We start from the raw sequence: 17,977 nt of genomic DNA, 5'->3' as shown, positions 1-17,977 counted from the left end.
CAAATAGTAATTATGGAAGCCCCACTACCGGACCGAGCTTAAAAGTTGCAGAATGGATAGAAGTTTAAGATAGAAAATTTTCAAGAAAATCGAAGGATACATCTTTTTTTAAAAACACGGTTGAAAACTTAAAATTCAAAAATCTCGATTAAAAACATTTCGTATGTTCGTTTTGGATCTTTTGCTGTAAAGGCCATCTAAAAACGAAAATTTTGAACAAAAACCATTGAATTTCGACCATTATTACGAAAGTTATAATCAAAAAACCATAAAAAGAGCGGTTTTTTTTTAAATTCGATATTTTTTTAACTATTGATCAAAAAAATCTCAAAATTTACTAGGAAGCCTCTTTTAAGGGGTACTAAAAAATATCAAAAAATTAAGAAAATCAGAAATAGTATATTACTTTACAAGGGCAGAAAGTTGGAGATTCCTGCACTGTGCGTCATGATGCCCGAGGCGAAGCCGAGGGCATCAGACGCGCAGTTTAGGGCTCTCCAACTTTCTGTCCGTGTAGTGTATACTATTTTTCTTTATACCCGGACGAAAGTACGTTGACAAATCAAAGATGTATAAATTATATAACCACGTTTTAGCATGTATTGATGCCTGCCCCGACATTTGCGGCACGAGCGAAGCGAGTGCTGCTGGTCGGGGGGCAGGCATCAAATATATCTACAAAAAAAATGATCATTACACATTGTTAAAAGAAATAATTATAATTATGATCCTTTCGGTAACAGACAATTAACAATTTTCGGATTTTACTTTTTTTTTTTTTAAATCCATTACAAAAAAATAAAAACTAAAAATATGCACTTGTAGAAAATTTAAAAAAAACTGTAAGCATAATTTTTTTAATAATTTTTTAATTTATAGTTTATCGTTTAAAAAAAAAATAAAAAATTTAGTAGACATCAGCTGACTTCAGTATCATAAATAATTTCTAATTTTTTTCTAAGTACTAAATTTATTAAAAATAATTTTTTGTGTTTTTATTAATCTTTAGTAAATTTTACTTTTCCAAAAACACAGACCTATAAAATTTCGAATTAATTTTAGACAAGTTGTGAGGTTATAAATACGAGCGAGAGTGTCAGCAAATCTCCTCGAAGTGACGGTAGTGTACGTATAAACGGGTAAGAGTGTGCACGAAAAACTCGTTCGTCCCGCTGTTACTTTCTTTCCACCCGCTGTTATAGATGGCGTGCGAGTAATCCCAGCACAGCAAAAATGTTAGACTTTCTGCCGTAAACTCGAGGCCAAAAGTACGTACTTTCGTCCGGGTATGAAGAAAAATCAATTTTTGAAACCGTTCGATTTGGCGTGGAATACCCCATATATTGTACATAGCTAGTAATTAATGAACATTTGATTAACGAATACAATACTACCTGTGTTCAGTCACGAGGTTAATAGTTCGATAAGCTTCGCGTAATTTCGCTACTTCCAGAAGCACCCGAACTCGCAACTGACTAAGGTCAGAATAGTTTCGGGTCACTCGCTATTTGGGCTCGGCACATATAATTTTTTGCTCATGGCCGTGTCAAGCTAGCATGAGAGCCCCGCTACCAGCCGGCCAATCTGAGAAATTGGCGGCTAACTACTACTCATTAGCGCGCTTTTACACCAATAGGAAAATTTGCTAGTGCAGCCACGCTGCACACGTCACCATCGAGCGGCAACGAAGAAAGAAGACGCCGCCATCACGTTCATTCGCTATCTTGTGTTCAACCGCTTCGTCTCGTGCTGTTAAACCGCTTTGAATTATATTTGAGTTGTTACTAATTACTTTTGAGTTTCAATTCTGCTCGATTATTCCTATAATATTGTCAATATTTAGCTCGTAAAGTAAGGCGACTAATTATTGAGTATATTGAACTGTTCGCGTATAAATCAACGTAATTAATTTACCGTGTGTTCGACTACTGCTCAGACCACGTGTCACTAGTTATACGTGAGTTTTTACATCGTTGCATTCGCTCATACTCTAGTCGCATTTGCTCTAATTTTTAATTCTCACAGTTTAAATAGTATAAAGTGTAAATAAAACATCTAAATGATTTATCATTAATTTTGTGTAATCTTTAGTTATTAAATTTTACCACACCTTATACTAGAATCCCACAGATCATTCGCACACTTAACAACTTGTAATGAGTGATTTTTTCAATTGAAAATACTTGACATTATATTTTTTTATTGGTTCAGTTATGAATTGTTTTTTTTTTTTAAATCCTCATTATAGAAATTGAATTGATAATTTTTGAAGTTAAAGTTAAACCAATTAATTTCAATATAAAAAAGGCCATTCGGCAGCCGAAATGGAAGGTAGATTTTCGAATTGATCGATATAAAAAGTTTAATACACACATATCTTGTGATACATGTTAGTGTATAGTCATGATATGAAATTAGGCTCGTTTTCTTAGAGTGAGGGTAAAAAAAGACGACGACTATTTTCGATAGAGAACTTCAGATAGTTGATTTGACAAAACATTATATAGATAACCTACCAAACTAACCTTCACGTAAAAAAGTATAGAAAATTTAATTAGTATGAGATCATAATTGTAATTGCTATTACGATGGCAAGATCAGATATACTTATAGGACTACAGGTACGATTGAAACATCATAAACATTAAAAGAAATACTTTTAGAATATAAAATAGCTGTAAAATTTGCAGGTTATTTTGTTCACAATAAAGTACAACTGACAAAATTGTATTATAATGGAAAATACATAAGTTATGTGGAATGAAAACCACATTTTCAACTTTTTTTGATTTCATTAAAAATTTCAAGGCTATCAAATTATTGGATGAAATAGTCGAAACATAAAGCTTAAGGTCATAAATTGAAGCTTATTAGTCAAGCTTTAAAATACTTTTTACAGAAATTATCTATGAGTTTCAGTTTTAAAGTTATATAAACTCTAAAAGTGAATAAAAACGGATTTTTTCGAAAAATCGTGAAAATTTTAAACAGCCATAACTTCAAAACTATTCGAACGATTCAGCCCGATGAAAAAAGATGTTGTCTAATCATATATGATTATATATGTTCATATATATGATCATATATGAAGTTATATATAATCATGCATGATTATATATAGGGTCATATATAATTATATATAATTATATGAAATTATATATGACCCCATACATAATTAGATCTGATCATACCTGGCTGTTATGACCCCATATATAATCATATACAAGTCTATCTACATCCTACGTAAATAATGCACCTAATGATAAATTTGGTTTTGTACATAAAATACAATAGAATTCATCAGATACATATAATCAAATCTAATTATCTATCAACTTATAAATATTCGTATATCAATCGATTTCGATTAATACTTTTAAATTGCTGCCGGAACCTTTGAATATTTTTTAAGTATTGGAGATTTAAGTTTGATTGATAGTTGACAGAATAAAAATTTAATAACATTGATATTAAAAAATTGCAATATTATTTAATATATATATATACATTTAAATATTTATGGTTTCATATCAATGAATTCTGATCAGATTTAATCACACATAGACATATATAACTACATATAAGTTTATATCAGTCATGTCTGATCAGATCTAATTATATATAGGCTTATATCTAATTATATATGGATTTGTATCAATCATGTCTGATCAGATCTAATTATGTATAGACTTATATATGATCATATATACGTTTATAACAGCCAGGTATGATTATATCTAATTATATATAGACTCATATATGATCAGATCTGATCATATATAGACTTGTATATGATTATATATGGGGTCATACCAGCCAGATATGATCAGATCTAACTATATATAGACTTATATATAAATAGATCTGATCATATATATACTTATGTATGATTATATATGGGGTTATAACAGCCAGATATGATCATATCTAATTATACATAGACTCATATATAATCAGATCTGATCAGATCTAATTATATATAGACTTATTTATGGGATTATAACAGCCAGGTATGATCAGATCTAATTATGTATGGGGTCATATATAATTACATATAATTATATATAATTATATATGACCCCATATATAATCATGCATGATTATATATAACTTCATATATGATTATATATAATCATATATGATCATATATATGAACATATATAATCATATATGATTAGACAAAATCTTTTTTCATCGGGTAGTTATATATGTCTATGTGTGATTAAATCTGATCAGACTTCATTGATATGAAACCATAAATATTTAAATATATATATATATATATATATATATATATATATATATATATATATATATATATATATATATATATATATATATATATTAAATAATATGGCAATTTTTTAATATCAATGTTATTAAATTTTTATTCTGTCAACTATCAATCAAACTTAAATCTCCAATACTTAAAAAATATTCAAAGGTTCCGGCAGCAATTTAAAAGTATTAATCGAAATCGATTGATATACGAATATTTATAAGTTGGTAGATAAATAGATTTGATTATATGTATCTGATGAATTCTATTGTATTTTATGTACAAAACCAAATTTATCATTAGGTGCATTATTTACGTAGGATGTATCAATTTGATTATTCGAGTTAAGTAATGCCATAAACGTTTCTCAATTGTAAGTGTATCACAGACTAGAGGATCAGACTACAAACCATCGATTACCAAAATTAAGCAGCATCGAGGTGGGACATTAATTGGACGGGTGACCTCGTAGTAAAATAATAGTCAATGGTTAATAATTTTTTTTTATTTTTTTTATTTCATTTTAACCGACATTTATATTGATGAAGACAATAAATCCTAATTGAACTACTTAATTAATAATTTACAGATATTCTAAATGAGATTCTAAAAATGACTATATTCGTTCATGCATGATCATATATGAACATATCTGTTCATATATAAACAGATCAAGTTATGTATGATCAGACCTGGCCAATTTTTGGATCTGATCATATATAGACAATTATGCATGATCATATATGATTAGACAAAATCTTTTTTCATCGGGAGCCCATCTTTGAACTTGATCAAGATAATCGCCTATAGAATAAGTGTGAAAAATTTCATTAAGACCCGATAAGAACTGTAGGTGCTATCGTAATGACAAGACCAGTGATAATCATAGGGAGTAGAGGTACATTTGATACATCATAAGTAATAAAAGAAATACTTTTAAAATATAAAATAGCTGTGAAATTTACAGGGTATTTCGTGCACAATAAAATACAACTGACGAAACCGGATTATAATAGGAAATTCATAAGTTATGTGGAATGAAACCCATATTTTCAACATTTTTTGATTCCATTAAAATTTTCAAGGCCATCAAATTATAGGATGAAATGGTCGAAATATAAAGTTTAAGGTCATAAATTAAAGCTTATTAGACAAGCTTTCAGATACTTTTTACGGAAATTGTCTATGAGTATTAGTTTTAAAATTATATGAACTTGAATGTGGAAAAAAATTAATTTTTCCAAAAAATCATGGAAATTTCAAAAAGCCATAACTTCTAAACTAATCAACCGATTTTGCCCATCTTCGAACTTAACCGTGATAATCGCCCATAGAATGTGTGAAAAATTTCTTTAAGATCTGATAAGAATTGTAGGCGTAATCGTGTCCTCAAAACTGCGTTATGTCCCATATATATAAATATATAATATATACTTGTATAATAATGTATATATTATATATACATACATATATTAATTTTTTAACGGATGGTATTTTCGTACCCTACTCAACTAATTATGATAGGTTGTGACAAAATTCCTTGAAAAATCAATCATGAGGACAAATACAATAGTTAGATTTTAGAAAAATCTACCTAAAAACAGTTCTTGGGTCATTTTTAACCACAGATTATATGGTTGGATAATGCATGGGTTTTGGGCCAATTGTCTCGAACGGTGTGAAAGATAACACTCGCACTTTGTTAAAAGTACACCACTTAATGGTTCACACCAGAAAAATTTTCCAACATCAATTCACACCGAGGACGCCGTGTACAGTCCTCAGAGACCATTTTCTCACCAAAAGTTTCTCACGTTGTAAATACGAATTGTCAGAATATTTGTATTATCATGACGTTGACTCTAGAAATTTAGCAACGTCGTAATTTTGTGCATTTATTAGAGTATAAAAGAGATTTGGAAAATCCAAAAGTGCACACCTCGAACGCTAATGTTATGTTTTAAAAATTTCTCCAAAAAGTTTGAATCACCCACGTTTTTTTCGTACAAATTTCCATGGTAAATATATGTTAATAAAAATCAACGAAAAAAGTAAGATAAGGAGAACATTCCTAAATAAAATGACTGTATTGTGAGTTTGTTCACATGTAAAATTACCGGTTTGAATAGTAATAATTTATTATAAAAAAACGAGAAGAACTAGAGTAGTGATTTTCGAGAATAACCTTCTCTGCATAATTCTGAAGATTGTGAAAAAAAAAAAATTAAGTTGTTTAGTCGAGTCGTTCTCGAGATATCCGTGCTACATACTTTTTTTGAAGCACAGACTAATGTCCACGATAAATTATTTTTATATTAATACGTATCGGACAACTTAAAAAAAGCATCAAGCTTATTCATAACTGTTCCCTCTTTATATTGATGTGCTTTTCATAATGTGTAAGTGTGATATAAAAATAATGTGTACAGTTTATTGTGAGGAAATCGCGCGACCTTAACGAATCGGCTATAAAGCGCAACCTCTGCGCTTCGCGTTCGAGGCGTGCAATATCGCAGACAACTTGTGACATTGAGTATAATACTCTTGTTTACTTGATATCACTCACTGACGCTCATGCTCCCAAGTTCCGTACTCGAGTGTTATGCTCGATGACACTAATTATCTAAGATACTATGAAAACACTGTAAAAATTCAGTTGACAAATACATTTATTAATAAACCTGTGGGATTAAATGATCATAAATCTAATTGGAAATATCCATTCAATGATTGATAAAAACATCAATGATGATAATACAGCATGAAAGTATTCAATCCATAAAATACAAAATTTGATTCGCATTGCTTATTATGTTATAATCGTAATATCAACAATGATTTATTGCTATATAAATAACTTGCCTGATCGCATTTAAGCCAAAGAATCAATGAATTTGGAAACCGTAGAGGGCCTCCCAAGCCTGAACCTCCAGCTACTTGCTGATGTCTCAAAATTTCTGAATGCTTTGCTCCATGAGTTTCAAAAACTTCTAAAGACCTTAAGCAAAGTAAAAAAAAAAGTATTATTGCAATAAAAAATAGCAAGAAATGAAATAAAATTCACAAATTAAATCATTTTTAAGATAGAAATATAAAAACTATATATTTAATTCTATGAAATTTCAATCTTAATTATATAAGATTACGACAAATACGATTGGGCAGATATATGGAATTCTGATTCTTTATATATGGGGCATTCCATGTCAAATCACCGAGGTTTTGACCCGACCCCCTTCGATTTCGCTGAAACTTTTTTATCATTTTTTATCCTTCCAAAGACATTTTTCTGAATTTTTTCAGATTTTTTTACCCAACCCTAAAAAAGCTACGAATTCAAAGAGCTCGAACAATGCTGGAAGTTTTGGAGCTGGCCCGCAGGGTCAACCGTTTTATAGATTTTTTCAATTGTTTCACATACGAACTTGTTGGTTTTATTCGAAGTTTACGAAACCCTTTAGTTTCATCATTTCTATTAACTTCTGTCAAAAAACATTGAATTAATCAAGAATGATCGTGAGCAAAACGTTAAAAAACGATCCTCATTAACTATTTTCAATTTCTTGAATTCTCGGAGATTAATACAAAGCCTGAATTTTTTCAAGCTTAAAGAGCTTGCAAATATTAAAGGACTCGAAAGTATCACCGAATGGTCAACCGGTTCCCAGATTTTTTAATATGGAGTTAATTTTCTAAATAACAAGTGTCATAGTAATTATAAGATACATTTGAATGTTTATGAGCTAATAACCAGATTAAAAGTGACATTGATCATGTTGGAATTTTCAATATATATTTGACTGCAGATGAAATTCATTAAATGTGAGAATCTGTAACGGGGTAAAAATTTAAAATTACAACTTTAAATCAACCTAATTTCCCGCGGTTGATTAATTACCCATAGTACCCCATATGCGTTACTATTTTATCGACTTGTCGCCGGGCGCGCTAATTTAAGGGGCTCGTCCCCAAGACCCAATAAGGAAATAAGTTGGAGTGGTGGATTTTCCGATAAGGGCCGAATGATCGCGAACTTAGATTTGATAAGTGAGTGACAAGAGTGAAAACGGACACAGTCGGACGGACCGGCAGAAGACACGGACGAGTGACCACACGTGAACAGCAAGAAAAGTTGGAGGAAAGAACCAAGTCAACGGAAATCGGCAGGAAGACTGTTATAAAAAGGGACGCCACGATCGCTGGAGAAATTTAAGGAGAGGTAAATAAATTGTCGGCCGGTTGCCACAAATTATTAAGTAACTAATTAATTAATAATAATTAAATAATTCGTGAGCAGTCGCCATTTCCAATTTGATTAAAAAATAAATTGTCGGCAAGAAGAACAGTATTCAAAATAAATTTACACGCGGTCCGTCTGATAATTTCTCGGCAGGAGGGCCAGAAATTATAAATAATAAATCTAGTCATTAAGGAATTGTTATACTATAAATTAATCAATTTTATTTAATAAGAAAAATATAAAATTTACAAAACCGAAAATTAAAGGAAAATTAAAAGTGCAGTGAAATTAGTGATAAAAGAATAAGGATATAAGTAATTAAATTTATTAATAATGGAAATCAGTTCTTGTTGTACAAATTTGTTATTAACGTGAAGACTAGTTGTAAATGGATAAAAGAGAGATAGCGTCAGTCGTCGGCGGCAGTTTTTCGGTGTCAGTAAATTCTTACTCAACAACTTGATATTCGAAAAACTGAAAGTATATAAAATTGTCATGTTGATAAAGTGTCGTTATAAAATTGTAGAATCATTAAAAATTACGGATAGAAATTTAGTCCAGTGGACACATAAATAAAATCGAGATTAAATAAAATTGTGCGTGTAAAATAATCGGGAAAATAATACATTGTAAACGTGTGTGTGAGTGTGAATAAGTCCTGGGGACTCGAATGTAAAAACGTGTGTGTGTGTGAGAGAAAATTAAGTTTCCTGTGGAAACGGTTTTAAATAATAGATCCTGGGGATCTGGCAAGTTGCCAATTCGTTTTATATAAAATTTGATCCAGGGGATCAGGCCGGTGGCCAATTTCGTGAAAGTCCAGGGGACTAAATTTATTTTAATTTGATCCAGGGGATCAGGCCGGTGGCCATTTTCGTATAAAGTCCAGGGGACTAATTTTAATTAAGATCCAGGGGATCAGGCCGGTGGCCATTTCGTTATAAAAAGTCCAGGGGACTCGTCGTCGTTCAATTAAGATCCAGGGGATCAGGCCGGTGGCCAATTCGTATAAAAGTCCAGGGGACTCATTCGTCGTATATAATAAAAGATCCAGGGGATCAGACCGGTGGCCATTTCGTGTAAAAGTCCAGGGGACTAATTCGTATAATTAATAAAAGTCCGGTGGACAAAATTTTAGTTATTAGTTGTTAAGAATAAAAGTCCGGTGGACAAACGTGTGAAAAATAGTTCTAAGTAAAATAAAAGCCCGGTGGGCATAATTGTGATTTGGTGAATAAAATCTAAAATTATATCGATTAAAATTGTGTGTAAAAATTAATTTAATCCCTCAATCTCCTCACTCTTATATATTTTCAACGACCCTGATTTATAATATTAACATCTCCGGTTCTGGAAGGCCGAGTCTTATCTTCCAGTGGCGCCCTTATTAAAATCAATTAATAAAGGGGCCAAACTTGGCAAGGTTGAGATACACCCTGTTATAAATCATAAACTAAAAAAACAACATAAAAAATATAATCCTAGCAAAAAATGAAATTTAATTCATACTTCGTAATAAGTTGTGGTTCTCATAAACAATTTTATTTTAATAATAGTAATAGTATATTAACGAATTGAGTAGAAAGTGCTTTTGACAACGAGTTCGATTGGTTCACGAGCCGTTAGGTGATTGCTGCTAACACACGAGGGTCAAAAGCTCTTCCTACTCAATATACAATACGTTACAACAGTTTTTACTTTGAATATTTACATACGTACGTACGTACATACATACACAGAGAAAAAATTAACTTGGTTCAAGTAAATTATTTTCTCCAAAATATCTTCTTGTTTCAAAACATCTAAACTTCTCAATTAAAAAAAGTTCAATCTTGAATGAATAAATTATTAAGATACCAGCGGGTAATAAGGCCGAGCTAAGGGAGATTTTGAATAGAATCGAAAGTATTGCATTTAATTATCGAAATGTATCATTAATCTTTATTTCAATACATTAGCCATAAAATATAATGAAATAATGGTAATTTATACTACAAACGAACAAAAAATCAAACTTTTACAAAAACCATACGAATAGGCCTTATTTTACGACGGTAGGATAATATGGCCTACGGGTTCATCAAACTGGAATAGTTTAATTATACTTAATAAAATTGGTATTTGAGATGAATCATCACTTAAATTTAGCAACAATACTTTTTTAAAGACAGAAGACTAGATTGCTTTGCTAAACAGTACTTAAAACTATCAGTATCCTTTCTAAAAGTCAGAAGACTAGATTGTTTTTTATGATTTCTTCTGCGCTACGACATCATATGACGGATGATGAAATATAGAAGACAGGGAACGTAGTATCGGGACTATCAACTTGTCGTAGCATCTCTGTACAAGACCCTTCTACTGAAGTGGCCTTTAGTGGAGGCGGTTATTCTAAATATCGTTTCTGTCACTTAGGCCTTATTACCCGACAGGCCTTATTACCCGCGGGTACCTTACTCTTCAATAGAGAGTAAAAATTTTTCTTTTAAAAATTTTACTCTTGAAAGAAGAATTTTTTGTTTTCAAACAAGATGCATATTTATTTCTCCCAAGAATTTTTTTCTCTTGGTTTGAGGCCGATAATATTGACTCAGGATGATACCGAATTAGTTAGAGTATGGCGCATTTTTTTAATCAGGATGTTATTTTACTCGATTCAGAAATATACAAATATATTTTTTTAAATTATTAATCAGTTTATTACTACAATGGTTACTCATACTAATTTTTGATTTGGAAGTTTAATGCATATTTTTATTATAAAAAAAATTCATTTGTACTAAAAATTTAAATAATATTTTTGTTTAATGGCCACATTTTCAATAATAGAAAATTTTAGGTTACACAAGTAAATAAGCATTGACAATTAAATACATTTACTGTGAAAATCTTTATAGTTTGAACACAGTAATTATTTACATTAAACAAAAATAATCATCAACAGCGAGATTTATGTTTTGATTTTCAAATTGTGAACTTACAATTCAAAATTATCTATAACTGACCAAGAAAATCAAGCAAGTACGATGTCCCCATCGAGGCGACACCTGGCGTCAAAATGTTCACTTCACCCAAGTAAATCTGTTACTTGGTCTGAGAGTTAAATTTATTGTGTGGAAAAAAATGTACTTTAGAACCAAGCATATACAAATCTTGATTTGAGAATCCTGAGACTCGTTGAGCCAAGAAATAAATTCTTGAAGCAAAAAAAATGGTATTTTTAAAACTAGTATTCTTGATTTAAGAATATTTCACTTGAATCAAGTTAACTTTTTTTTCTGTGTACACACATACATACACTCGGACATCATCTTGAAATTAGTCAGAATAGCTTCCTAGAACCTCAAAACGTCAAGATCTGATAGAAATTCGGTTTTCGAGAATCGGACTGAAACCAATAACTTCCCGAATGTTTGAAAATTTTCAATTTTCCTAGTGGGAAGTTAAAAATAGTTATCTCAAACGGAGAACCCTAATATATATATATATATTAGGGTGATCCAAAAAAATAACAAACGTTTTTTTTTTTCTTCCAAACAGGTTCAAAAGTTTCATTTAGATAAAAAAAAGACGCCTGTGAAAATTAGAGCTCTTAATATTAACATTAAGAGGTTCCTCATCGCACTTTTCTATTTCCCATAAGAATAACATGGGAAAAATTTTTTTTACGTCTTCTGATTTTTATAAGTAGCTAACGATGCGTCATAGGAATAAATGGCAGGCATGTTTTTGTAGGGAATTGAATGCTCTACAAAAAAAGATTCTTATCATTTTTTGAGGAATCTATTTGTTCCAAAGTTATTTGAGGTTGAAGTCGAATTCGTATTAAATTTTGAGATTTTCTACTTTTCCGGCGAAACTATCAGACTTATTACAAAATATCATCAGACATTTTTTGTAGACAATTCTATTCCCTAAAAGTTATTTCTCATAAAGTTTTTTCGAATTCCGCATTGTTTTCTAGTTATTTTTATTTTAATGTCAAGCTCTTAAAATCGGTCAGAAGACTATTTTTTTATGCACTTTATGCACAAAATATATACACTTACACAAAAAATTTAAGGAACAGGAACATTTTATAAATTTTTTAGCGATTTTTTAAAAGGCCGTAACGTGGTGAAAAATAATCGTATCGAGATTTGAAAAGAAGCATTTTATACCTTGAAATTTCTAGTTTCGGTGAATTTTTTTCAATATTTTTTAAGAGCTCCGGGTATCGCGCAAACACGAGAAATACCGCGAGATAAAAAATTTCTAAATTGTTTCTTTTTGCGAAGAGCCCACGGACCGTGGAAAAATTCTTTCAACTAAACCAATGCATAGGTCATTTAGCAAATTTATTCAGCTTCAATTTGGCATTTTTTCAACCTCGTAGATGATTTGTCGCAGAGATATCAGCCTTCAAACAAAAAATGATCCGTTTGGCTTTGATCATCGATATTTCAGGTACCAATGATCACACAGTAAATTGAAGGGTGGTGGTAAAAACTTGAATAAATTCCCTAAAAGATCCTCTCATCATTTTTTGAGAAAAAAAAAAATTTTTATTTTCAACATCCATTACAAGTAACTGCAAAAAAATGGCTTTTTATGGTTTTTTAGTATATCGCTACTCTGCAAATATCGATAAAAAAAATAATGTTGCCAGGGACTTTTTTAGGTTAATGTAGCCCCAATAATCCTGTATATTTTCCAATTGATTTATCCAACCTTTTTTTGGGAATGATCGATCAAAGTTTTGCTAAACAATTGAAGGAACAAGTTTTGTTTCTTTAATTGTGTGATCATAATCAAAATAAAAAAATAGTTTTTTTTTTCGATTTTTGGTAAATTTTTGCGTTGATTACTCACCAAATGCAAGAAAATGTAAAAAAAAAAAATTTCGAACACAAAAAAAACATCGGTCCATCAGTTGACCCTGCGGGCCAGCCCTAAAACTTCCCGCTGTTTTCGAGCTTAAGAACCTCGAAAACATTATTGTGAATACATTTTCGAGTTCTTCGAGCTCGAAAATACTCTTGTATGCTGTTGTTTTCGAAAAAAAAACGTTTTTCACCATTTTTTCTCCAACGATATCTCTCAAACGAATTGATCGATTAAGACGGTTAAGGAAGCAATCGACGCGTTTTATCAAGTTTTAAAGCTGATCAAATTTTGAATTTAATTTATTGAGTCGTTTTTGAGAAATTAAAAAAAAAAATTTTTTTTTTCATTCTTTCGATAACGGTTTCTCTTGAACGAATGGACCAATTTTGATGGTTGAGGTGACATTCGACGCGGTTTATAAAGCTTCAGAGCCCAGTCGATTTTGGAATCAATCCATCGAGCACATTAAAAGTTATCCAAAAAAAACATTTTTGAAAAAATTTTATTTTTGGAATATCTCTAAACGAGCCCTACCGATCAAGCTCAATTTTCTTACAGCTTCAAGATATTGACAAGCCGTGTCGAATGACACCTTAAAGTTCAAAATCGGTTCATCCGTTCAAAAGATACAGGTATTTACATACGTACATACATACATACATACATTAGGGTGGGCCGAAAATTCGCTTTTTTTGAATTTTTATTATTAATACCAAAAATATTCTTCTTTGTACAAAAAAAAAATTTTTCGGAAAACAAAAAAAATTTTAGGTCGATATCTTAGGCTCGCGAAATCCCGCTAAAGTTAGAAGTTGTTTAAAATTTTTTTCCAACTTATTTTGATCGGAAATTTAATTCTCTACAAAAATGGTCCAATAATAAAATTACGTAAAGTTGATAGTTACTCAGATAATTGCAATTTTGTTGTAAAAAATATAATTTTTCAAGATATTATCACTTCTTCAGGGTAAAATATGAATTTTAGCATATAAATTTCATGGAAAATCAAATTTCTTACAAAATTGGCCTTTCGGTAAAAACTTGAAATTTATAGTTAATCAAAAACTGGCAGTTTTATGTTTAGATAGTCACATTTCTCGTTATTTGGCGGCTTTCACCAAGAATTGCTAGTATCTTTGTAACTATCAACTTTGAATAAATTTTTGTTAGGTCTGTTTTGTAGAAAATTGAATTTCCTATGAAATTTTTATGATAAAATTTATTTTTTACCTTGAAAAAGTGATAATATCTTGAAAAATTTCATTTTTTAGAGCAAAATTGCAATTATCTCAGTAACTACCAACTTCACGTAATTTTCTCATGGGACCTTTTTTGTAGGGAATTAAATTTCCGATCAAAATAAGTTGGAAAAAAATTTTTAAACAACTTCTAACTTTAGCGGGATTTGGCGAGCCTAAGATATCGACCTAAAATTTTTTTGTTTTCGGAAAAATTTTTTTTTTGTACAAAGAAAAATATTTTTGGTATTAATAATGAAAATTCAAAAAAAGTGGATTTTCGGCCCACCCTAACATACATACATACATACACTCGGACATCATCTTGAAATTAGTCAGAATAGCTTCCTAGGACCTCAAAACGTCGACATCTGACGAAAATTCGATTTTCGTAAATCGGACCGAAACCAATAACTTCCCGAATTTTTGAAAATTTTCAATTTTGTCAGCGGGAAGTCAAAAAAGTGTTATGTCTAAAGTATTTTCGAGCTCGAAAATGTATTTATAGTAATGTTAGCGAACCCCTTGAACTCGAAAACAGCGGAAAGTTTTGGGGTTGGCCCATAGGGCCAACCTTTGCCCAGATTTTTTAATAGTAATATGAATTTAATATCACGTCAGTACGTTTTAAAATAATAAACGCAATTCGATGTGAGTGAATTACGGGGATTCGACATGTTGACAGTAAGCCAAACATCTACGCTTTGCGTTTGAGGTGTGCGAAAAAAAACTTAAAGAACGCTTTTTTATTTTGATTCAAAATCTATAGTTATGGAAAACTCACCTGATAATCTTTCTTCTATTGTTAGGATGTAAACGTCGAGCCATTTCTGGATCCACTTGAGTTAATTTAAGATGTAAATCCTCATTTGATTGTTCATTGTCATCGTATTTCATTTTTTTCGAGGTCACAAGTTTTTCTTCTTCCAATTTTCGATTTAACTCGAACTCCGTAGTTGCTGATACAGTTATTTTACCCTTTTGCATGGTTTCAGTCATTTGCTCACATTTAACATTGTAATTTTCAAGCACCAAACCATCATGTGTCTGTATGGAATTTCCAGACGCGTCGGGATCCTCAACTAGAACCTGCCAGAGTAGTGACTCAATGTAATAGTTTGTGCCTCCGACAATGATTGGCATCTTCCGCTTAGCTACTATATCACTTATCTGAATCAATTGAGGAAAAAATCATTACGGGCTAAAAATATAAGAACTCACCAATAATATATCTAATAAATTTTATTTTAGATCGTTATTCTCTTGTTTTATTAAAAAAAATCATCTATTTGACACAAAATTCATATCTTAGTCGGAATAACATTTGTTGCAATGCTACGAACACCTGGATTTGAACCTAAATATATAAGATTCAAAACCTATTCATGACAAAACCATAACTTTTGAAAATACCGAAGTGCAGACTTAAAGGCTCATTTTATAAATAAATTAATGTACACTGGTCGCAAAAATTAAGAGATAGAAAAAAAATTCTAAATTTTTGGGTGATTTTCAGCATGCTGTAACTCGGTGAAAAATGGTCGTAGAAAAAAAAGCAAATAGTATTGTCGAAAAAAATTCCTCAATATTTTACTACTGCCGGCAAGCGTAAATCCGACCGAGCAATCTCCACGTAGTACGCTTTGGGTAACGCTAATGCCGTCGGTAAAAAAAATTGGGGAATTTTTTTTTAACAATGTTAAATCATTGCAAATATAACAAAAGAAAAATTTTGAAAAAAAAAGATGTTGAAAAAAAAAAAAATTTTTTAAAAAAAAAATTTCCAATTGTTTTTTTTTAATTTTTGTCGATAATCAATCTTTTCGATCAAAGAAATTAAGATTATCGGTGAAAAAAACATTTTGAAATCTAAAGAATAAACAAAAACCGAGAAACTACCAATTATGATGATTTTTGGTAAAATCGATAAATTTAAAGCTTCGGGACACTGAGAAAGAAAAATTGCTCGCTTTAAAATTTGCAGAGTTTTTTCAGGACACTGAGGTTGAAAAAAAAACGACGGTATCCTTTGTTCATCCGTTATATCCAAAGTTATACCAAGATTTCCGAATATCCTTAAATACGCGAATTCTTACCTGTTTTTTAATAAACATTATCGCTTCAAAAAAAATTTTTCCATCAAAAGCCACTAATTTTGCCCAATAGAGAATGTTTTACAGTTTTCAAAACCCTACTTTCATTCTCTGTACGACCAGTACGTCCGGAGTTATTGATCATCAAAACCAAAATGGACTTTTTTGCTTTGATTAATGATAACTCGGCGTCAAATCGTCGTAGAGACTTTTTGAGGCCGGCAAATTAATGGGCATAAAATTTCCTGAAAGAGTCATAAGGTCAGATTATTCAAAAAAATTTATTGAAGCCCGTAGAGTTGTTGGAAGACGAGCAAAAATGTTGAAAATTTTTTTTTCGTCGGTTTTCTTAGGATTACTCCGGAAACATGCATGGTAAAAAAATTTGAAGTCCAGATCTGAAAACTAGAAACTTGAGGCTATAATTTGCTTTTTTTTCTACGACCATTTTTCGCCGAGTTACAGCATGTTGAAAATCACCCAAAAATTTCGAATTTTTTTTCTATCCCTTGATTTTTGTGACCAGTGTATAAGAAATTCAAACATAATTTCAATAATTCTCCATTTAGTAAACATATGCCTTTTTTCAGACGATTTATTCATAGAAATTTTTTCATTTGAGTTTCAGAAAGAATTTACTTAAAATAATATTAGAATACTACTAGATCAAAGAGTGAATTTGTAACAAATGACTTCGATTTTGACTTACAAGTGAGGTGCATAAATTGAAAATAGCCCTATAGCTAATTATCGTGCTATTTACACATTTTCTTTCTCTTCGGTTAATTCGGGCACTGAAAGAATCCCGATAGTTTCTATCCTAATGAAGCTATAGATAGTAGCTTAATAATTTTTACGTCACAAACATTTTCACTATAGAAGGGGTGCATACAGTACGCTCGGGGACTTGGATCCTAACCACTGATGGGACTGGACTTTATAAAGAAATACGTCTCCGTAATCAACTGTCTGTGTACATGATGAAAAATCCAGTGCTTGGCTATGATCTAAGTCAACATCATTGCCTGTGAGTTACGAAGTGAGGGCCCTACGTCTATTCAAGTTAATTACTTATACGATGCAGGGTTAATTGAGTTATTTGTGAGTTTAGTGTGAACAGTAATCGAATTAATTAATGTGCCAACACTATCATCTTCATATGCATGTAAATTCATACTATTGAAGTCAATATTTCAAAAATAGAAAAGGGATAGAGATATACAAAAAAGGAAAAAAGCCGTAGCATAGGCAAGTCAGAGAT

The 17,977-nt window shown here is 30.9% G+C and overlaps 1 protein-coding gene across 1 annotated transcript in view; it reads right to left on the bottom strand.

The window, feature by feature from the left end:
• LOC130663524 (tRNA dimethylallyltransferase) overlaps positions 1-17,977 on the bottom strand; it is a 103,633-nt gene that overhangs the window by 52,941 nt on the left and 32,715 nt on the right. The window contains exons 3-4 of the mRNA XM_057462788.1: positions 15,408-15,793; positions 7,142-7,277 (exon numbers count right to left, since the gene is read on the bottom strand). Coding sequence (XP_057318771.1) covers positions 7,142-7,277; positions 15,408-15,793 — 522 coding nt within the window. The remainder of the gene's footprint in view (positions 1-7,141; positions 7,278-15,407; positions 15,794-17,977) is intronic.

This window comes from Microplitis mediator, chromosome 2 (assembly GCF_029852145.1).
Source record: "Microplitis mediator isolate UGA2020A chromosome 2, iyMicMedi2.1, whole genome shotgun sequence".
NCBI lineage: Eukaryota > Metazoa > Arthropoda > Insecta > Hymenoptera > Braconidae > Microplitis > Microplitis mediator.
This window is presented reverse-complemented; position numbering and strand designations above follow the sequence as displayed.